Genomic DNA, 23,477 nt, shown 5'->3' on the forward strand with positions numbered 1-23,477 from the left:
AGCCAGGTATGTGCCCTTGACCATGAGTTGAACCCGCGACTCTCTGGTGCATGGGCCGACACTCAAACTGTTACGGGATTCCAGGGCAGGAGGAATAGGGAAACTAAGGCAGGAAAGTTAAAACAAGGCCATTTGCAGCCCGCTTGTAACTGACAAGCCATTATCTTCCCAGCCAAGAGCAAATGATTTAAAAAACAAAACAAAACAAAAAAACCCCAAAACCTCCCTAGTGAGAGAATGCAGAAAGGGAGGGGAAAGGGAAAGGAAAAAAGGGCAGGCTTACTCCCTAAGCAGAGAAGCCAGCAGTCCCAGGCTGGGCGAGATAAAGTTGCCAGGTGCTTCTCATGAATTCTGGGAAGGCCACCACAAAGTAAAAAGGGACCTTGGGAATCAATCTGCACCAAAATAGTCAGCAGAGGGATTCTGAGACCTATAGACGGGAGGTCATATAACACCCCGGCCCCCCATCCAACCTGCTCTTCTGATGAGCTGAGAGCCCGTCTGTGCTTCATAAGCCAGATGCATAGATTTGCTTGCTTTGCTTTTTCAATAAAGGTGCATACTTCAATTGCTTCCACAACGCAGTCAAGGTCTCTCCTATAAATTCAAGGATTGGGGTTGGGGACTGCCTCTCTCACTGGCTCCAGGGTCTGTCCTGTCTGGTAACACTTCTCTGGTGTCTGTGAGAGGACCTATGACAGAACCACTGAGCCACACCAGCCAGGGTGCATGATGGGCTCTTTATATGTTCTTTTGATTTGTTCTCTCCCTTGGTTTTCTTTGTACTTTCACTGACTAAGTGTTCATCAATAAACACTATAGGTTATGTCCATCTCTTGCTGAGCATTACATAAATGTAAGTATACCCTTTATTTGTGTCTGGGTCCTTTGGTGGACATTTTGTATAATAGATGCAGGTTGTGTTGCTGTAAAGTGTTGCATTGCTGAATACACCACAGTTTACTTATCCATTCTGCTAATAGATTTTTCAATTGTCTGCAAGGTTGGGGGTTCTGAGAGGGGAGGGGAACATTATACAGAATGCTGCTGTGGACATTTCTATTTGTTGCTGACATATAGCAAGTTTATTTTTACTGAGTTTTATCAGCAACTTTGCTGACCTCATTATTAATTCCAATAATTTATAAATTTTTTGGATTTCCTATTACAAAGTCACTTCATCCACAAATTATGAATTTTCATTTCTTCCTTCTAATCATTGTGACTTTCCTCTCCTTTTCCTCGCCCTTCCACACAGATCTCTGCAGGGTCTGTGTGACCGGCAGGGGCGGCAGCGGCAGCGCACACCCTTGCCTTGTTTCAAACCTGAGGGAAAGCTTTCAGCATGTCTTCATTAAGTGTGACATTTGCTCTAGGATTTTTGTAGGCAACGATTATCAGATTAGGAAAGGTTCCTTCTGAGTTTTCAAAAGTATGTTTACAACCACGAATGGGTGTCTGGACATTGAGTTTTATCAAATGCAGTTTCTTTATCTTCTAAGATGATCGTGATTTTTCCTCTATTCTCTGTTCATGTGATGAATTTCATTAATTGATTTTGTGACATCATACCAACCCTGGAGTAAACACTACTTCATCATTAGATATTATGAGACTCAGTTTGCTAATACTTTGTTTAGGATTTTCACATTTATGCTAATGAGTGAGAGTGGCCTGTAATTTTCCTTTCTCATGATGTCTTATTAGGTATGACATCAAGGTTATTCTGTGTGATTGGCATTTTCTTCTTCCCTGCATGCCAAGAGAAATAGACAGCTGCGCTCTCCCGGGCTCGGAGTTTTCTTTGCATGAAGGTTAAAATTACAGACTCAATTTTAATAGCTATGACGGTGAACACTTTTTTGTGTGTCAATTTTGGATTGTTGTATTTTTCTACAACTTGTCCATTTTGCCTACATTTTAGCATAATATTGTTACGTTGTATATACTCTCTTTAGTTTGTTTTTATTTTTAGGTGTACAAAACAGTGGGTTTTAGTATATACAAATAGTTGTACAACCCTTGCCACTATTTCATTCCAGAATATGTCAATTATCCCCCAAAGAAACTCCATACCCATTAGCAGTCACTCCTCTTCTCCCATCTCCCCAGCCCCTGCATCTCATAGAGATGGAGTCACACAATATGTGGTCTTTTGTGACTGACATTTTTCACTCAGCATGCTTTTAAGGTTTATGTTGTAACATATATCAGTACTTCATTCCTTTCTATGGACAAATATTTCATTGTATGGATGTACTAGTTTGTTAATCTGTTCATCAGCTGATGGACACATGTGCTTCTACTTTTGGGATATTATAAATAATTTTGCTATAACTTTTATAGGTTGTTGTGTGGACATATGTTTTCAATTCTCTTGGGTCAATATCTAGATTGAAATTACTGGATCATATGGTAGCTCTGTGTTTAACTTCTTGAGACACAGCCTAGTTTCCAAAGTGACTTACCATTTATGTTCCCACCAACAGTATGTGAGGGTTCCAATTTCTCCACATATTTGCCAAAATTGTTCTTGTCTGATGTTTTGACTCTAGCCATTTTAGTGAGCGTGAAGTAACAGCTGCCTGTGGTTTTGATTTGCATTTCTCTAATGACTAATGAGGGTGATCATTTTTCATGTGATTGTTGGCCATTAGATTTCCTATTTTTTTTTTTAGAAAGGTAGGGCTATTCAGATTCTTTGCCCATTTTTAAATTGGGTTATTTGTCTTTTATTGTTGACTTATAAGAGTTTTTTATACATTCTGAATATAAGTCCCTGATCAGATACACAATTTTGCAAATATTTTCTCTCATCCTGTGATGGTTATTTTACTTTCTTGAGCATTTTTTTGAAGCATAAAAATGTAAGTTTTAAATTTTGGTGAAGTCCAATTTGTCTATTTCTTCATTTGTTGCTTGTACTTTTGGTGTCACATTGCCTAATATGAGGTAAGAAAGATTTAACAACTGTTTTTATCTAAGAGTTTGTAGTTTTATCTCTCACATTTAGCTCTTTGATCCATTTTAATTTTTGTATGTGGTGTGAGGTAGGGATCCACATGTGTTTTCCAGTTGCTCCTGTCTTTTTAACATGCATGGTCTCTCTGACAATGTTCCTCTTTTTATTTTGATACTAGAGGCCCAGTGCATGGGATTTGTGCACTGGTGGGGGGCGTGGCCTGCAGGGATCAGCCCGCTGTGGGAGTGTCACTCATTCCAGTCAGCCAAGCAGCTGTGGACCCACCCTCTGAGTGGTTGCTCCCTGGTCCGGGATCTTCTGTGGAGCTGGAGCACTTGCCTCTCCAGGGCACCTGGTTGGGGCTGGGCCCAGGGACAATAGCACTGAGAGGCAGCGGAGAAGGCCTCAGTCCCATGGTGGCCATGATCCCGCCTCCCAGTCTCCAGGGTCAGCTCTGCAAGTCCGGTGGTGGCACTGTACAGCCTGCGGGCATCCGGAGGAGGTAGCAGGGAGCGAGGAGGAGGAGCCTGGGGCGAGGAGGCAACAACAGCCCAGGTTCCTGCCCATCAGCCTGGGGTTCGCAGTGGGAGGAGCCACTCATTCTGGTCAGCCAAGCAGTGCTCCCACTGTGGTAGCACACTGACCACCAGGGGACAGCTCCTGCATTGAGTGTCTGCCCCTGGTGGTCAGTGCGCATCATAGCAACTGGTTGACCGGTCATTCTGGTTGTTCCACCATTTAGTCGCTGGGCTTTTATTATATAGGATTGATAATTTGTGCCTTTTCCTTTTATCTCAATCTTGCCAAGGGTTTATTGATTTTCAGTGTTATTTACAGTTATTAGTGTTTCCAAATAATCAGCAAAAAAGCTTATCTATCCTCCCTATTATATGCTTTTATTTAATTGATTTCTGCACTATATTATTTCCATTCTACTTTGTGCTTATTCTTTGTGATTTTCTTTTTATAACTTCTTGAGATAAATGGTTGTTATAAATGTTCAGCTTTTCCTTTTATCTAACATATGCATCCAAGGCTAAAATTTCCCTCTAAGCTTGGCTTTAGCTGCATTCCACACATTTCTCTATGTAATGTTTTAATTATCATTCAGTTAGAGAAATTTTCTCATTTAGATTGTAATTTCTTCCCTTGTGCATTGGGTTATTATAAAGTGTATTTGAAAATATAGTGCTGGTGTGGCATATCTTTTTCCGACCTGTTTTCAACTTACCTACATCCTTATGTACAGATATGCATCTTGGGAACAGCATACAGTTGTTTTTAAGTCCAGTCTAAATTTTTTTTTATTTCACTGGACTTTTATGTTTATTTGTATTTAATGTAATTGGTTATATGTTGGCTTAAATCTAACATCTTACTATATGCTTTCTATTTGTCCCTCCTATAATATTTCCTTTCCTTTTCTTTTTCTTTTTGTCTTCAGGTTATGACACCGTTTTTCCCTTTTATTAGTTTGGAAGTTACACCTTAACTCTGTTTTAACTTTATTCTTAAGTTTTCCCTACAGTTCCTAAATGCATCCTTGACTTTTCAAATCCAAATGTTAATCAGTACTTCTGTTCTCTTCCTTAGAACACTTGAACTTCATTCACCTCTTTTATTTGTCTTTTACTTATATGCTATTGTTGTGGTGGGTTTTAATTTCAGATACATTTGAAACCCCTAGGACATTATTACTGTTGTTTTACAGTCAGAATTATTTAGACTTTCCTTCAATTACTGTTCAATTCCTTTCTGCAATAACCACTAACATTTGTGATCCTTCCTCTCTGCCTGGAACATCCCCAACCAGGGTGGAGTCCACAACCCGGGCATTTGCTTAGGAATGGAACCGGCAGCCTTTTGCTGCACTGGGTGATGACCAACCTGCCGAGCCACACGGCCAGGGCATCCAGGGGGATGCTTTGAGTTCTTTGTCTCTGCTGCTCGGGGTTCTGATTACACGTGAGGGAACCCACTGTAGGTAGTTTACGCAGAAGGGCTCTGACAGAGTGGGGAGCCGACAGCCTTCAGGAGAGCTGGGCCCAGTGGGCCGCTCACCCAGCAGCAGCAGCAGACAGGTCTCCCCAGGGAAGAGGACAACCCTGGGTGTTCACCTGCTGTTTGGTAGCCATGACACCGGGGACAAGCTAGAGCCTATGCCTGAGTTGCCCCCCAAGAACCACATGTCACCCCCAATGTGTCCTCAGCAAAAGCTATTTCCCATCGTGCACAGTGCATCCCCTTGGCAGAAGCTGGCTGAGCGGAAGCGGCTGGGGGCAGGGGAGGGGCTGGGCTCCGGGGAGCTGGGCTGGGGGAGAGGGGCCTGGGCTCGGGGGAGGGGCTGGGCTGCAGTGGCGGGGGCCAGTGGGAGGCCTGGGAGAGGAGCGGCCCTGCCTCAGCCAACATCTGCCCTGGGCAACCTGACGCGTCCAGAGTGGCCGTCCCTCCGGGCACCTCCCTCTCTGGGCCTCTTTTCATCCTTTTGGAGAAGGTCTCACACAGTATAAGGGACCCCACACTCAGCTGAACAAGCAGGGCTCTGATCAATACCATCTAAACATCAGCACCATTTCTCCTTTTGGAAATTAGGGGGCAGCCCCGGGTGGGGAGGCGTGGACTGAGCGGGAGCAGCCAGGGGGCTGAGGGGCGTCCTCTTGCCACGCGCAGGAGGGTGTCCCATCCACCCGGTCGGTGCGCTGTGCCCGAGGCCTCCCCTCCCACCCAGGCCCGCAGGACACTGGTGTGGAGCTCGCTTCCCTTGAAAGAAAGTCCACAGATGTACTACTCTCAGGAGTCTACACATTTCCTACAAAAGTTTAAAAGTTGGAGGGGGAGGGGGTCTGTGTCTATGATAACCAAAGAATTGACGGGAGACTCATCTAAATCACCTTATAACTTAAGTGTCCGCATACACGTTTTTGTTGCTAAATTATGAAATATTTGATGATACAAAAAGAAAGTTCCCCCTTAAGCAGTAAGTCTACCCTTGACATTGTCAACAGGTTCTGCAACTTTGAAACAATGTAAAACAAAACAGATGATACAAACAAGATTAAGTTCCCTCCATCTCAGCAACCTTACAAGTCAATGCTGAAGGGGAGGGTGCTGTCCCAAGACCTGCTGTGTAACTTGTGTGTCAGTTTTGAGCCACAAAAATACACAAACACCCCTGAGCCCACCACCCAAACTGCGACATCATCACGTGAGGTGACCGTGGGAATTCCCTGTGCAGACAAACCGTGTAATCCATGTGAGCCAAACTCAACCTTGTCTTTCATCAACAGAAGTGCAACAGTTTAGGTTATTTCTTGTAAATGCCTCTGAGAGTCATAAAAGAAACTAAGCCATCTTCCTAAAATGGCACAAGATGGCTGCTAACCAGTCCCCCGCTGCCCGGAAACTCCCATTGTGTAACCCATTCACATTAGTCACATTACAAGCCACTCACTTGGTGAGTCATGCTGCAGAGGGTCCTGTCGTTTTGGGGTTTGAAAGCTGGGTTTTGAGGGGCTGATGCATTCATTCTTTCATTTGTTTGTCCAAACACTTACTGAGCATCATCTATGTCATCAATTGGGGCAGGTGCCTCGATAATATGAGGGTTGTAAAGGGACATCTGTGGAGGGCCCGAGAACTGTCAGGAGCTTTGCCCACAGCACACTGCTCCTCACTCTCCACCAGCAGGGCTCCAATTCCCCACAGTGGGCTCCACAGAGGACGACACTGAGGTCATCTTAAGCTGATGGACCCTGAAAGGCTCGGAGTTGAATCAAGACCCAGACTTCCCAAACCCCAGCAGGGCCTTTCTCCTTCCAGGCTGAGAACCTGGCACTCCAGAGTGCCTGGAGCTGTAGGCGGCGGGCCTTCCTGCCCCCCCCCACCCCGACTCCCCTCCCCGGTGGCACCGAGGGAGGCAGGGTCCTCTCCGAGCTGCCAGGAATTGACCCAGGGGAGTCAAGTTCATGGGCTCCAGCCCGGGCAGCAGGCCCAGGGCTGAGGGCACTGGTGTGGGAGCATTTTTAATGTGTTTTAAATACATAATCTAAGATTAGATGCTCATTCACATGACCTTTGTCCACTCTTGCCTGGAGCCCTGCAGTGGGAGTTAATAAGTATTGGAGGAAATAGGGCGGCCAAGCGGAGCTTTGTACCAGGGGAGGTGGGTCCCGTTTGCCCTCCGCTAATGGCACCCCATTTCCCTCCCACAGTCCTAGTCTAGATGCTTAGTCACCACCAACTCCCCTAATGCCAGCGATGGTCTGGCGACATCCCCGAAGCCGACCGGCTTTCTGCAGCGCTTGTCTTAAGGATGGTCCAGGGCCTGGGATCACACCCTGCTGTATTTTAAGGAAAATGCCCTGCAATGGTTCTCAAAGGCAGGTCCCAGGCCAGCAGCACCTGCATCCCCCAAGACTTGTTGGAAATGCACGTTTCCAGGCCCTGAGCCCTCCAGCATCAGCAGCACTGGGGGGGCGGGGGGAGAAAGGCAGCTGCTGCCTCACAAGCCCCCCAGAAGATTCTGGCGTGGCCACTGTAATTTCAGGAAAGATGTTCGAAGGGTGGGAGCTGGAGGAGGCAGGGAAGACAGCCGCTAGAGAGGCATGACCTGAACTCCTGCCCAGCTCCATGGTACTAGCTGAGTGTTCCCTTGGGCCTGGTCCTCGCCTGGAGACAGCATGGCAGCACATCCTTCCTCGCATCTCAGCTGATGTACACCCAGGCGATGCTCCAGGTGAGCGCTCTCACGTCTAAGTGCCTCCTCAAGGCTGCCTGTCCCATCCTCCCATCAATGATCCGGACGCCAAGAACAGCTTCGGGGTCTGTGACCTCTCCGATTGAGTGAGAACTCGTGGAAGTCATTTAAAATATGCCGGCGCCCCACCTTCCTGGCAGAAAGCAGCAAGGGACCGAAATGACGTCGCTGACAGTGCCCAACAGGCTTGCATTTGAGCACCAAAAAGACACGATGATTACCGAAGACACACAGTAACAGACGACAGACATGGAACCGCTTCCGATTTGCTTACCTCCTTCAGTTATCAGCTCCACCGAGGCTGCAGCCACGGCATCACGAGAAGGCGGGCCTCGGGAGGGCAGCCCCGGAGGGTGAGACAACCCCCAGGGCAAAGGTGTCCCCGGGGACCAAGGCCACCACCACCACACCTTGTATCCCACCACCTGGCTGGACGTAACCGTGGGCCGAGAGGAGGTTGAGAAGCACGTGGCTTCATTGGACACGTGGTGTTGGAGGCGGGCCCTCCACAGACCGTGGACCAAGATGAAACATCGCTGGAGGCGAGTGACACGACTGGAGTGTCCAGCTTGGGGCGCGAGAAGCGAGAAGGCAGGCTCTGAGTTGGGAAGCACGGCCCAAGAAGGGGACGCCCTCGTGAGGCGGCCTCCGCGAAGCCCCAGGCCGAGCTCAGAGCGAGCAGCTGCTGGGCTGCACTCTGGCGCCGCTGTGTCCGCCAGGGCCCAGGGCCCACAGCGCACAACTAAATGCAAAACTGGGTGAGCGACGTTGATTTTCCTGGAGTGACCACGGAGCCCTCGCAGCCCACTGCCCGGACGTGGGCCTCGTACCCCACCCCCACCCTGACCCATGACCCAGACTCCCTGGCAGCCCACTCTACACAGGGGCAGGCGGGCCTCTGCAGCCGCCTGGCACACCACTCTACCGACCCCAGTGCACCTTCCTGCAGCAGTTCTTAGCCCATTTATGAGTGGAAAGGCTGAGGCAGGAAGTGACATGGCTTGCCCAAGGGTGAAAGGGGGAGCTGGGATTTGAACCCAGGAGACTGTGATCACTGCGGTCACGTCAAACGGGTAGGATGCGGTAGGTCACAGGGGAAAGGAGGCTCAGAGCCATGGGTAGTGACACTTGAAATGAACCCTGGAACACAATATTAAACAACATGTAAGTAAAACTCCAGAGAAATGCCCTGGTGCCTGGGGGCCGGCGTTCCTTGAGGCCCACGCCCTGCGAGCCCTCCCCAGGCCCCCGAGGCACAGGCAGGTCTGAGGCTCTGCACCCACGTGCTCCCCCCTAGGCCGAGGGAAGGGCCGGGAGGCAGGCCCCGCTCCTGCAGCTCCCAGGTGTCTTCTTGCGCAATGTCCAGCACACGGCACGCAGCAGCGCCCGGCAGGCGGGACAGGCTCCTGTCGTGAGAAAGAGCCTCCAGGATGGAGCCCCCGCTTTCTTCACAGTCGTGGCCACGCTCCGATGCCAGCGTGGCCAGGCCACCCCAGAGCAGGGCGAGGAGAAAGATGCCCCCAAGCAGGACACGGAATTAAGCATCACTTATTCTAGGGCAAACTCAAAAGGGTTCTTTTATTTTTTCTTTTTTAGCAAATCCTACATTATTAACAAAAGATTCTGTACATTTGCCATGATACACTGGAGAGTGAGACGAAGAAGATATAAATACAGACAGGGATGTAACGTGAAAAAGCCACCCCTCCCCCCCCCCCAAATAAAACCAAAAAACAGAAACCCAACCTGGGGGTGTGGGACCATGCATGTGCACACAGCACTGACGGAACATTTGGTGGCCAGTATTTTCAGAGCATTTTTCCACTTCCAAACGTCACCGTCAGCAAAGTCCTGCGGGTTCTACAAAGTTCTGACTTGCCGTTCTTTGCCGTGTGTTATGCTTGATAAATAAAGGGTGGCGGGGAGAGAGAAAGATGGGACAAAACCCTGTTGCATTAGCTGCAGCGGGTGTTGAAAGCGAGTGCTGGGCCAGAGCGGCCGTGGCCGTGGCCCAGAGGGGAGTGTCCTTGAGGAGCTGCCTCGCCAGCCGCGGCCTCGACCTCGATGATGGCAGCGGCTGGAAAGCGGGAGCTGGCCCAGCGCTGTGTTCAGGGGGCTGTGGGTGCCCTGGACATCAGGCAGACAGGGAGGCAAACCCGGTCTGGGTGCTTTGCTCTCTGTGTTTCTCATGGGGACAGGCGCCCTGCAGGGAAGCGGGGCTGCAGGCAGTGCGCAGCTCTCTGTGCGGTGGTGGCATGCGGGTCTTAGCCTGGCGGATGCTGGATTGGGGCTGGACGCCTGGGAGGGACCGCACCTCTCTAAGTTGGGGTTGAAGACGGGCCAGTGACGCTCAGGCGAGCCCTGTGAGTGCCATGAGGACAGCCTGCCATGCTCCAGGTCCTTCCCCCAGGCAGGTGCTGTGGTGGCCTAGGCCGCACCGTCGGAGGAGGAAGAGAACCCAGCCTGAGCCGCACTTGTACAACAGCAGCAATGGAGACCTCCGCTCTGACCCCTTGCAGAGCATGAAAAACCCCCTTAGTGAAATATTAACAAGTAGCATCTAGCAATGGAAGTACGGCCTGGTCCTGCTGTGTTCTGAGCCAGAATAAGCCAGTAACATCCAACCATGGCACTCCCTACAAGTGCGAGAGACCCTGCACACACACTCACGCACACACATGCACACGCGCACACACACGCAGTGAAGGCACCTGGCTTCCCTGTTCCTGCACCTTCATTCTTGGGGCCTATTTCCAAATAAAGTATCTAAAATAAAATCTGAATGAAATGCGTTCTTTCTGCTACAGTGTCTTTCCTGACTTCCAACGCTGAAGCTGGAGGTCAGAGGGGAGAGGAGGACAGTAGTGAGAACCTGAAAATCTCTGCTCGCACGGCGGCTGCTGGGGGCTCAGCCCTGCTCGGCACGTGCCGCAGGTAGGCAGGAGGAGAGCAGGTTCTCCCTCCTGTGAAGGGCACTGTAGTTTAGAGGCTCTCCAGCGGGCGACAGAAACCCTCATGATCGCATTCAGAATTTCCATTTGCTTTAATAATTTTACTTAAAGCTTCTTTCACCAAGATTTTAAACCAATAATGACTTTGAAGCAATCAGACTCTCAAGAAACTTTTTAAAATGGGTGGTTACTCTGGGAATTTCTTACCAAAGAAAAGGAAGCAGACTCTAAAATTGTGTTACAAATCCTGTTTTTCAGCAATTTGCCATTCACCATAATTACTTTTTCCTTAAACAATGACTATTTCAACAGAAGATCAATGAAGTACTTCAGTCCATAAAATTAAAAATAGTAATTCTCTCTAGACTTTTCTTGGATCTTAATTCCAAATTAAACTGAGAAATGAAAACTGAGATGGTACAGGTGCCACTCACCAGGTTAAGTGAGAACTGAGCAGCTTAAGCAAACGCTAGTGGGAGGGGTGTGGGGGAAGGGGACAGATGATGGCACCGAGTCAGAAAGACCAAGACCAGGGCCCGAGAGGAGCCCCTGAAGACAGTTTCCTCAGACTTCCCAGAAGCCGCGGCGGCAGCAGGACAGCATCGGGCACTGCGCGGAGTGCCGCCCCACAGGAGCCCACACTAGTGTGAGGGCCGCCGCCTTCGGCCCAGGTACATAAGCAACACCCTGGGGGTCTGTCAGAGGCCATCTCCAGGTTTTCCTCCATTCTTGCCAAGTGATTCACATTCTTAGCAGGTCTCAAAATACAACTTAAAGAGGTACAATTAACCCTTTCATGGCGTCAGTTGGGGGGGGGGGGTAACCTGCCCCACACGGCCACATCCAGAACGCAGGATGCTAAGATGGAAGAGAAACACAGACCACCATGCCCTCCTGCTCACTGCAGCGCGCTCTCCCGTCGGGTGTTGGCTGGAGGGCGGGCTCGCACACTGTGCCCCATGTGCCATCTCAGCGCTGGAGACGGCATGGCTCTTTCACTCCTTCAGTTGTGTGTGAAGACGCAAAACAGGCCTTGCTCCTTTACATTCAATGCCAGTAAGATTCTACACAAAAGCTGCAAGGGACCAAATACTGATTGTAATAAATATCTGTGGCCTCCTCGTCCTGACCTGGAGCCTACGAGGGGGCGGGAAGGTCTGTGAGAGGCACCGCGGTTCTGCGGCTCGGGACCCCCGCGCGACCATTAGCTGTGTGTGGAGACGTCGGAGGAGGAGCTGCTGTTGCTGTTCGTGGTCTGCGCCCTCTTGATGTACAAGTTCAATAGCTTCATCTGCAAGGGAGAGAGGGCTGGGTTAGCAGGAGGCGAGGCAGTCGGGAAGTGGAAAACAGGAAAAACCCGGCATCCTTTAACTGGGAAACTCATTATACAAACATTTACTGGGTGTCGATGCCTCATTCCACGCCTGCCAGGGCCAGAGACAGAAAGGAGGTCAGGCCCGGAGGAGAGAATGCCATGTGGTCCTACAAAGAAGGGCCCCTTGGAAAAGGCACACGGACAGATCCCCCACCTCAAGGGCACCTGCAGCCAACAGCTCCGTCCATGCTGGCGGCAAGCAGGGCAGAGCCCAGGCCCCCCAGGGATAAAGCAGCTCAGCCACGGTTAGATGTCGTTTGTACCCCAGCTGTTCCTTCCACCCGGCATACCTTCTCTCCACCCCACTTCAGCCTATTGAACCCACGCAGCCCTGGGCATCGCAGACCCCGCCAAGGCCACCTCCCCACGGCGGTCTCCCAGCTGCTCACTTGGATGCAGTCCAGTCTTCCTTTCTACTCTGCACACTGTATCACGTGGCCCTCTCACGGCTACCGCAACGTGGCGCCCTCACCGCTACCACAACGTGGCCCCCTCACCGCTACTGCAACGTGGCCCCCTCACCGCTACTGCAACATGGCACATGCCGCCTCCTTGTACAGGCAGCAGTAGACTCCTTGCTGCTTCCAGCAAACAGACCTCCCTGACACCAGACACTGCAGCACTAAACAGCTGCCCCTCCCACGGGGCTGCTCTCCAAGGGCCCAGGGAGAGGTGCTGGGTGAGCTGTGTTGTGTGGTGCATGAGAGGAGGGCCCTCTGAAGACCAGAAGGAACAGGCACAGTAGCTACAGAGCCCCCAACAGAGACGCCACCCCCGGCCCGGCCCCAGGTGCTCTCCGCCACATGCACGCGGAGACGGAATCCGTGCTGTGGGCTCTCCACACAGGGAGTCGGCATGGCCATCCTGGAGCTGCCATTGCTCACGCCCATGCCTGCCTTGCTGTCCTCTTTTCACCAGTAGCGGCTAGGCCATGGTAACTTACACTCCCCACTAGTTTGTTTTTCATTCCTCACCTTTTCAATCTTAAAACGGTTAATATGATGAAAGCGCCATCTGAATGCTCTGAAGCTCAGTATGACACCTCCAGGGCCAACCAGGACCCAGGGGAACCCTGGCCTGAGGCTCAACAGATGCAGAATTCTAGAACCAACTTCACACTAACTAGTTATGTGACCTCAGACAAAACACTTCCTGACCCTCAACTTCCCCACCTGCAAAATGAAGAGCAGTCACACTTCCAAGGTGCCTTCTGTAGCTCCTTGTTCAGAAACGTGTCCTCGGAACGCCCCTCTCTGATTGCTCTCACTGTTCCTTCCTGCTGTTTGCTCCTTCCTCCCTCCCAAGCAGCTCACCCCCCACTGCCCAGCCCAACCCAGCCCCGTTTGGTCCCATTTCCTCCAAGAAGCCTCCCCTTTCCTCCGGCTCCCATGGCCTAGAACAGCCGTGGGCAAACTACGGCCCGTGGGCCGGATCCGGCCCGCGGAGCCGAAAGAGCGGAGGGTTCTCTTGCTCTCCCCTCCGCTCCTTTACTTTGAATTTATATTAGTTCACACAACACTCCATCCATGCTTTTGTTCCGGCCCTCTGGTCCAGTTTAAGAACCCATTGTGGCCCTCGAGTCAAAAAGTTTGCCCACCCCTGGCCTAGAACCTAGAATCAGAGCCTGTTGCACGACGTTCACTACACGCTGCTCACTCCTGGGCTGCTACGGAGGTTCCCCATGTTCCAGCCTGACCCCAGCTGTGTACATTACTTTGGGCAGGATGAGCTTTGCTTTTCCCACATGCCTTGGCATACTGTAGTGAAGAAAGCAGGTCCCTAACACATACCTGTGGAATGAACGAGTTTTTAAAAAAACAAAAGTTATCTAGAAGACAAGATATTTCTATGTAAGGCCAGTTAAAAATGAGTTATTAACTACTGTTATACTTCTTTGCAACTCAGATCATAATGTATCCACCCAGTCAAGTCTAGAATACAACTGTAAGTACAAGGGACAGACAACACTAGAGTTAATGATGTGTACATGTTTAACAGCCTACAAGGAGCTTTGATGCTAATTATCATCGTATTTGAGCCTTATAAAAATCCTTCGAGGTAGGTAGAACAGGGTCTCCTGTTTTACAAATAAAAAAGCCAGGGTTCAGAAAGCTTGCTCATTAGCTGGTGTAAATTAAAATGGGACTATTGTAACTTTAGAATGTCAAATGCAATCCCCATGGTAAGCACAATGAAAACAGCTACAGAGTGCACACAGAAGGAAATGGGAATTAAAATATTTCAGTACAAAAAGCAAACAAACACAAAAGACAATAATGCAGAAAAGGAGGGAAGTAAAAGCTTTACAGTATATAGAAAACAAATACCAAAATGCTAGAAGGCCCTCTTCCTTTATCAGTAGCTCCTGTAAATATAAATGGATTAAACTCTCCAATCAAAGGACAGAGATTGGCAGAGTGGACAGAAGAACATGATTCAACTATATGCTATCTACAAAAAATTCACTTTAGATCCAAAGACATAAATAGGTTGAAAGTGAAAGGATGGAAAAGATATTCCATGCAAACAGTAACCAAGAGCACAGGGTAGCTATACTAATATCAGATAAAATAGACTTTAAATCAAAAAAGCTTACAAGAGACAAAGAAGGAAATTATATATTAACAAAAGATCAATACATCAAAAACATAACGATTACAAACATTTATGCATCTAATAACATGATATCAAATATAGCCGAAACCGGTTTGGCTCAGTGGATAGAGCGTCGGCCTGTGGACTGAAAGGTCCCAGGTTCGATTCCGGTCAAGGGCACGTACCTTGGTTGCGGGCACATCCCCAGTGGGAGGTGTGCAGGAGGCAACTGATCGATGTTTCTCTCTCATCGATGTTTCTAGCTCTCTATCCCTCTCCCTTCCTCTCTGTGAAATATCAATAAAATATATTTAAAAAAAAAAACAAAAAAAAAAAAACATGATATCAAATATATAAAGTAAAAACTGACAGACCTGAAGGAAGAAACAGTTTTACAACAATAATTTGAGACTTCAATAACCCCCTCGTAATAATGGAAAGAACTAGAAAGAAAATGAGAAGAAGAAATGAAAAGAAAATCAGGATAAAAAAGGCTCGAACAATACAGTAAGCCAACTAGTCTAACAAGCACACAGAGCATTCTACCAAACAACATTATGCACACTCTTTTCAATGCACGTGGAACATCTCCAAGACAGACTATCTGTTAAGAAACAAATTAGATCTCAAGAGATTTCTTTTTTCGAGAGAAAACATTGACTTGTTGTTCCATTTATTTATGTGTTCATTGGTTAATACTTGTATGTACCCTGATTGGAGATTGAACTCACAACCTTGGCATATCGGGACAATACACTAACCAATTGAGCTACCGGGCCAGGGCCTCAACCGATTTTAAAAGATAAATATCATTCAAAGTATCATCTTTGGCCACAATGAATGAAGCTAGAAATCAATAACAAAAAGAAAACTATAAAAAAATCCCTAAATCTGTAGAAATTGAACACACTTTTAAATCACCAATGGGTTAAAGAAGAAATCACAAAGAAAATTAGAAGATACCTTGAAAGAAATGCAATGAAAACAAAACATACCAAAACTTATGAGATGCATCAAAAGCAGTGCAAAGAGGGATATTTACAACAGTAAATGCTTACATTAAAAAAAAAAAGATTCCTTAACGTTAACATTACTTTACATTTTAAGGAACTAGAAAAAGAATAAACTAAACCCAAAGCTAGTAGAATGAAGGAAATACTAAAGATTAGAGCAGAGATAAATAAACAAAAACAGAAATATCAATGAAACCAAAAGTTGATTCCTTCAACAACAACAAAATCAACAAAATTGACAAACCTTTAGCTAACCTGACTAAAAAAAAGACTCAAATTACTAAAATCAGAAATGAATGTGTGCACATTACTACAGAGTCTAAAGAAATAAAAAATATTACAAGAGAATACTATAAACAATAGTACACCAACAAATTAAGATAACTAGATGAAATGGATAATTTCCTAGAAACACAAAACCTACCAAGACAGAATCATGAAGAGAAAGACTAAACAGGCCTATAACTAGTAAGGATACTAAATTGTAGTAAGAAATCTCCTGACAAAGAAAAGATCAGATGGCTTTACTTCAAATGTTCTACCAAACATTTAGAGAACTAATACAATCCTTCTCAAGTATTTCCAGAAAACTAAAGAGAAAAGAACACTTTCAAAATCATGCTATGAAGTTAACATTGTCCTGATACCAAAGCCAGATAAAGACATTACAAGAATACTACAGATCCCTTATGAACAGTGATGCAAAAATCTTCAAGAAAAGGCTAAAAAACAGTATTCGACAGCATATTAAAAACGTTATATAACATAACTGAGGATAAATTCCTGAAATGCAAGGATAGTTCAACATATGAAAATTGATCAATATTACATATACATCACATTAACAGAATGAAGAAAAAAAAAACCCACAATTATCTCAATTGATGCAGAAAAAAATTTGACAGAATTCAATACATTTCATGATAAAAATACTCAAACTAGGAATAGAAGGAAACTATCTCAACATATCCAAAGCTATATATGAAAAGCCCACAGCGAAAATTATGCTCAATGACAAAGACAAAGCCTTTTTTTCTAAGATTACGAACAAGGCAAGGATGCCTGCTTTTACCAATTCTACTCAATATTGAACTACTAGAGGCCTGGTGCACGAAATTCGTGCACGGGGTGGGGGGGGGTGTCCCTCAGCCCAGTCTGCACCCTCTCCAATCTGGGACCTCTCGAGGGATGTCCAACTGCCTGTTTAGGATCGGGCCTAAACAGGCAGTCAGTCATCCTTCTCAAAATCCAGGACTGCTGGCTCCCAACTGCTTGCCTGCCTGCCTTCCTGATTGCCCCTAACCACTTCTGCCTGCCAGCCTGATCACCCCCTAACCACTCCCCTGCCAGCCTGATTGATGCATAACTGCTCCCCTGCCAGCCTGATTGATGCCTAATTGCTCCCCTGCCAGCCTGTTTGCCCCTAACTTCCCTCCCCTGCAGGCCTGGTCACCCCTAACTGCCCTCCCCTGCAGGCCTGGGTCCCCCACAACTGCCCTCCCCTGCAGGTCTGGTCCCCCCCAACTTCCCTCCTCTGCTGGCCTGGTCATCCCTAACTGCCCTCCCCTGCAGGCTTTATCGCCCCCAACTGCTCTTCCTTGCAGGCCTGGTCCCTCCCAACTGCCCTCCCCTGCTGGCCAACTTGTGGTGGCCATCTTGTGTCCACATGAGGGCAGCCATCTTGTGTGTTCGAGTGATGGTCAATTTGCATATTACTCTTTTATTAGATAGGATAAGTTCCAGCCAGAGCAATTAGGCAGGAAAAGAAATGAAAGGCATTCACATTAGAAAGGAAAAAGTAAAATTATCTTTGTTTACAGATGAGATGATTTTATATGTAGAAAATTCGTAAGATTCCACAGAAAAAGTTAAGAGTAATAAACAAATTCAGCAATGTAGCAGGATACAAAAAACAATGACCAAAAACCAGTTGCATTTCTTTACACTAACAATGAAGAGAAAATTAAGAAAACATCTCCATTTCTAAAAACATAAGAAATAAAATACTATAACTAAATCTATGAAGTGAAAGACTTGCAAAATGAAAACTGTAAAATGTTGCTAAAAGTAATTAAAGACACACATAAATAAAAAAGACACCCAATGCTCATAGAATTTAAGACAATTATTAGGATGCCAACATGGCCCCCAAAAGCTATGTAAAGTCAATAAAATCTCTCTCAAAATCCCATTGAGGTTTTTACAGAAATGAAAAATCAACCATAAAGGAGAACAAAAATGGGGGCGTAGGTAAACAGGGGTCCTTGCCGCCTCCCACAACCACAGCAGAATTACAACTAAAATAAAGTACAAACATCATTCAGAACCACTTGAAATCTGGCTGAATGGAAGTCCTACAACTAAAGAAGAAGAAAGTACATGGAGATTGGTAGGAGGGGCGGAGGCATGGAATGAGCTGGTCCAACACCCACATGTGGCGTGCTTTTATTTTATTTTTATTTATTTGTTGTTATTGTTATTACTATTATCATTATTATCTTAAATCCTCACCTGAGGATATTTTTTCCATTGACTTTTAGAGAAAATGGAAGGGAGAGGGAGAGACAGAGAGGATTTCCAATTGCTTGCCTCCCTCATGCCCCGACCAGGGCTGGGAGTCAGCAACCGAGGTGCGTGCCCTTGACTGGAATCAAACCTGGAAGGCTGAGGCTCTATCCCCTGAGCCACACCAGGGCTGTGGTGTTTTTAATTGGGAGGGAGATCTCTGCTGTGGAGACCTCCCATGAGAATCAAGGGCTCCCAACCTCACACCACAACACCAGCCCAGGGTTCCACAGCTGGAAAAAGCAGTCCCGTAACTTTAGGCTGTAAAAACCAGCAGAGATTGTGGCTGAGTGACAAGGAGGGTGCTGGAGACCCAGGCAGTCCCTCTTAAAAGTGCTGGAGCACCAAATTACTAGGGATTAGATCCCTCTGGGATCCATCACTGGGGCAATGGTTCAGGGGGATTCAGGGACATATGGAGAGGAACTGGATTGTCTGGCATTGGAGCAAGAACTCGGGGGCGGTGTTCTCCCAGTCAGGGGTGCCCACAGGGGTCATTGTTCCTATGCTGAGACCTCCCCGTTTGCAGAGCTGCCTGCAGCCATATCTGAGTTTCCATCAGTGTGGCTCACACTGTTCCCTCTGCCCTGGTGATTCCCTGAGACACTGCCCCACCCAAGCTGTTTACAGCAGCTTTTCCATATCAATGACCTGTCCTGGCTCAGGCTTCAGACATTCCTAAAATCTCTCAAGCAGCAGCCTGCATCAGCATGCCCCATACTTATCAATAAGAGGCCCAAGACCTGCCACTAGCAGCAGCCTGCCTTGCTTCACAGCTTGGCCTCTCCTGGGCACTTCCTAGCCCAATACAAGTAGCAGCCATCTGCGGATCTCTCTGTAGCTCCTGCCGGGTCACCCCGGGCAGTGGCTGACTTTGCACTCCCCAGGAGGCCCCAGAGCCAGTGCACCCAGTGGACAGCTTCTGACCATAGCAGATTACAACTCTATATATCCACTAGCGGCACACTTAAGGGGCAGACTCAGTGAGCACGAAAGCCAAACTGAAGCAAGTCCTGCTCCGTAGGGGTGTCTCCTGCACAGCAGCTCTTCCACTGTAGTTGCAGCTAGTCCTCACAGCCAACTGGCCTGGAGATCAATTCCTCCCAGTTATGCCAACAGCAATCAAGGTCAACTACAACAAGACTATGCACACCACACAGGGATGCACCTAAAGTATCCAGAGCTCAGGTCACTGGGGAGTCCATCACTGGGCCCTACAGGACACCTACTACATACATAAGAGGCCACTCCACCAATTACAGGAGACACAGCAGCTCTACCTAATACACAGAAACAAACATAGGGAAGCAGCCAAAATGCGGAGACAAATGAACATGTCGCAGATGAAAGAACAGAATATCCAGATAAAGACCTAAATGAGATGGAAGCAAGCAAACTACTGGATATAGACTTCAAAACAATGGTTATAAAGTTGCTCAAGAATCTTAATGAGAATGTCAAAGACCTAAAAAAGGACCAGAGAGAAATAAGGATACACTAACTGAAATGAAGAATATTTTAAAGCCAATCAAAAGTAGAGGATACTGAGAATCAAATCAGCCATTTGGAATATGAGGAAGGAATAAACACCCAATCAGAAGAGCAAAAAGAAAAAAGAATCCAAAAATATGAAAATAGTCTAAGGAGCCTCTGGGACAACTTCAAGCATACCAACATTCGCATTATGGGAGTGCCAGAAGGACAAGAGAGAGAGCGAGATACTGAAAACCTATTTGAAGAAATACTGACCGAAAACTCCCCTACTTGGTGAAAGAAATACTTACAAGTCCAGGAAGCACGGTGAGTCCCAAACAAGAGTACCCCAAAGAGGCCCACACCCAGACACATCATAATTAAAATGCCAAGAGGTAAAGACAAAGAGAGAATCTTAAAAGCAACAAGAGAAAAGCAGTTAGTTACTTGCAAGGGAGCGCCCATATGACTGTCAACTGATTTCTCAATAGAAACTTTGCAGGCCAGAAGGGAATGGCAAGAAATATGCAAAGTGATGAATAGCAAAGACCTATAACCAAGAATACTCCACCCAGCAAAGCTCACATTTAGAAATGAAGGTCAGATAAAGAGCTTAATGACAAGAAAAAGCTAAAGGAGTTCATCACCACCTATCAGTATAACATGAAATGTTGAGGAGGAAGAAGATAAAAAATATGAACAATAAAATGGTAATCTTACCTAATAATAGACAAACATGTAAACTGACCGTACCTCCACTATGCCCATAGCCAGTCAGAGTGAGTATGCAAATTAACCCAACAAAGATGGCGGTTAATTTGCATACATAGGTGCCCAGCGCCTGGGTCCCAGGAACATCCTGGCACCCAGGTCACTCTGAGGTAGGCCCCGCGTGGGCCCTGAGCAGCCTGGGAAGGGCCTGAGCCAGGGGGCTCCTGGGCAGGGCCAAGCCTGCGATCAGAGCTAAGGGGTCAGGGGTGGAGCCAGCGATTGGAGGGAGCTAGGGGTCCCCTGCCCAGGGCTAAAGCTTCAGCCAGAGGCTTTAGGCCTGGGCAGGGTCAGAGCCGGCAATCAGAGGGAGCTGGGGGTCCCCTGCTCAGGCCTAAAGCTTCGGCCAGAGGCTTTAGGCCTGGGCAGGGCCCAGCCAGCGTTTGGTGTGAACTACAGAGGAAACACCTTTTCTGGCTTCTCATTGGCTAAGCTTCCTGTATGCCACTGGTAATATTCTTAGTAACTTGGGTAATAAGAATCCAAAAAGGTGATCTAGGGTTTTTCCACCACACTTCTGGAAAAAAACACAAAGGTCCGCTGCTGGAGGGCTAAGAAATGTCATATCCTGCCCTAGCCCGTTTGACTCAGTCGATAATGCCTCGGCCTGCCGACCACAGGGTCTGGGTTCAATTTTGATCAAGGGCATGTACCTAGGTTGCAGGTTCCTCCCTGGCCGGGGCCCAGGTCAGGGCTCATGCAGGAGGCAACCAATCAAAGTGTTCCTCTCACTTTGATGTTTCTCTCTGTCTTTCCCTTTCTCTTCCACATTCTCTAAAAGTCAATGGAAACATATCCTCAGGTGAGGATGAAAAAAAAAAAAAAAAAAAAAGAAATGTCATATCCTATGAAAGACACATCTTGAAAATGCCTAAAGAAAGTTGTCATTTTTTCATGGTGAAGGGACTGGAATCTGTGTTGATGAAAACACCTTGGTGGCTGTGGTGACTGACAGTGGCTGCAGCAGTGGGGTGATGGGGCTGGTGCCTTCCCCTGATCAGCCCCGTCGCCTCCCACAAAGGGAGGCCAGACTGCGGCCTAAGCAGTCAGTAGGACATCCCCTAAGGGCTCCCAGTATGTGAGAGGGGGCAGGTTGGGCTGAGGGACCCCCCCCCCCACCCCCAGTGCATAAATTTCGTGCACCGGGCCCCTAGTAAATACATATCTATCAACAAGTGTATCTACAAATCAAAATAAATAAAAAAGGAATCTAATTAACAAAATTAAGTGATGAATAAAATAGAACCAGAATTATGGAAACATGGAACAGACTGATAAATCTCAAAGGGAAAGGAGCAGAGGGGAGCAGGAAATGATTAAACAAAAAACTTATATATGCACGCATTACCTATGGAGACAGACAATAGGGTGGTGAAGGCCTGAGGCGGAGTGGGAACCAGGTGGAGGTGGGCAATGTGGGGATAAAAGGGGTACATCTGTAATAGTCTCAACAATAAAGATTTAAAAAAAACCCCACATAGTGTGCTGTCATAAAGCTAGACATATAGACCAATGGAAAAAAACAGAGAGCCCAGAAATAAACCCTCACATAAGTTGTCAAATGATTTTTGACAAGGGTGCCAAGACCATTCAATGAAAAAAGGGTAGTTTTTTCAACAAATAGTATCAAGAAAACTGAACATCTACAAGCAAAAGAATGAAGTTGGACCCTTACCTAACACCTATGCAAAAATTAACTCAAAATGGATCAGAGACCTGTGTGTAAGAGCTAAATTTATAAAACTCTTAGAAGAAAACATAGAGAAAAAGCTTCACAACACTGGATTTGGAATGATTTCTTGGATATGAGACCAAAAGAACAGCAACAAAAAATTTTTTTTTTTAAATTGAACTTCACAAATATTTAAAATTTTGTGCATAAACAGACAAGGAATTAATACCCAGAACTTAAAGAGAACTTCTAAAACTTAACAGTAACAAAAACCAAACAATCCAATTCAAAAAAAGGAAAAGGACTTGAATAGACATTTCTCCAAAGAGAGACAATTGGCCAACAAGCATATAAGAAGATTCTCAACTCACCAATCATTAAGAGCATGCAAATCAAAACAGCAATGAGATAGCACCTTGCCCCAGTTGTTTGGATGGCTACTTATCAAAACGAGTAAATAACAAGTGTTAGCAAGGACGTAGAGAAATTGAAACCCTTTACACTTTGATTGGGTGTGTAAATTGGCGTAGCGACTGTGGAAAACAGTTTGGCAATTATCATCTGATCCGCTAATTCTAGTCCTGGATATACCCAAAAACTGAAAGTAGGGACTTGAAGAGATATCTGTCAAACACCCATGTCCATAGCAGTGTTCTTCACAATAGCCGAAGGTGTCAACAACTCAAGTGTGCATCACCAAGAAGTAACCAAAATGCTGTATGTGCAACAAATGGAGTACTTTATTCAGCCTTAAGAAGGAAATTCTGATGTGTGCCACACATCACTAGTCACAAAAAAGACAGACACTGCATGATCCCACTTACATGAGGCACCTGAGGAGCCAGTTCAGAGAGACAGAGAGTAGAATGGTGGTTGCCAGGGCTTGGGGGGGGGCGGGGGAGGGCAGGCGGGGGAGTCACTGTTTAACGGGGAGAGCTTGTTTTACATGGTGAAGAGTTCTAAAGATGGATGGTGGTGACGGTTGTACAATATGAATGCACTTAGTGCCAGTGAATCGTACACTTGAAATGGTTAAGAAAGAACGTTTAGCTGGGGGTGGGGAAGGCCTGGCTCCTGGTCAGGACCTGGGCTCCAGACCCAAGGCCCCCACTGAGAGGGAGCAGCAGCAGGGCTGACTGAGGGCGGGGATGAGAAGACACCTGTAATTCTCAGCTCCTCATGAGAAGGGTCATGTGAGATGACTGCACAGCTCCCTCGTTAGGAAGGTAAAAAGTGTAAACACAGCTGAGCTCGGATTACATGAATTATGGATGAATTGTCTATTTCATAAATCGAACTCCCTTTGTCTTCTAGGCCTTCACTGCGGCCATGAACCACCCATAGGCC

The 23,477-nt window shown here is 47.0% G+C and overlaps 1 protein-coding gene across 4 annotated transcripts in view; it reads right to left on the reverse strand.

Moving 5' to 3' along the window:
* Positions 1–9,271: 9,271 nt before the first annotated feature.
* CLASP1 (cytoplasmic linker associated protein 1) overlaps positions 9,272–23,477 on the reverse strand; it is a 273,357-nt gene continuing 259,151 nt past the window's right edge. For all 4 annotated transcript variants that reach the window (XM_080667648.1, XM_080667647.1, XM_080667646.1 and 1 more), the window contains one exon: positions 9,272–11,960. In XM_080667648.1, the coding sequence (XP_080523774.1) occupies positions 11,874–11,960 (87 nt within the window). In that variant the 3' untranslated portion in view covers positions 9,272–11,873. The remainder of the gene's footprint in view (positions 11,961–23,477) is intronic.

This window comes from Plecotus auritus (assembly GCF_963455305.1).
Source record: "Plecotus auritus genome assembly, chromosome: 5".
NCBI lineage: Eukaryota > Metazoa > Chordata > Mammalia > Chiroptera > Vespertilionidae > Plecotus > Plecotus auritus.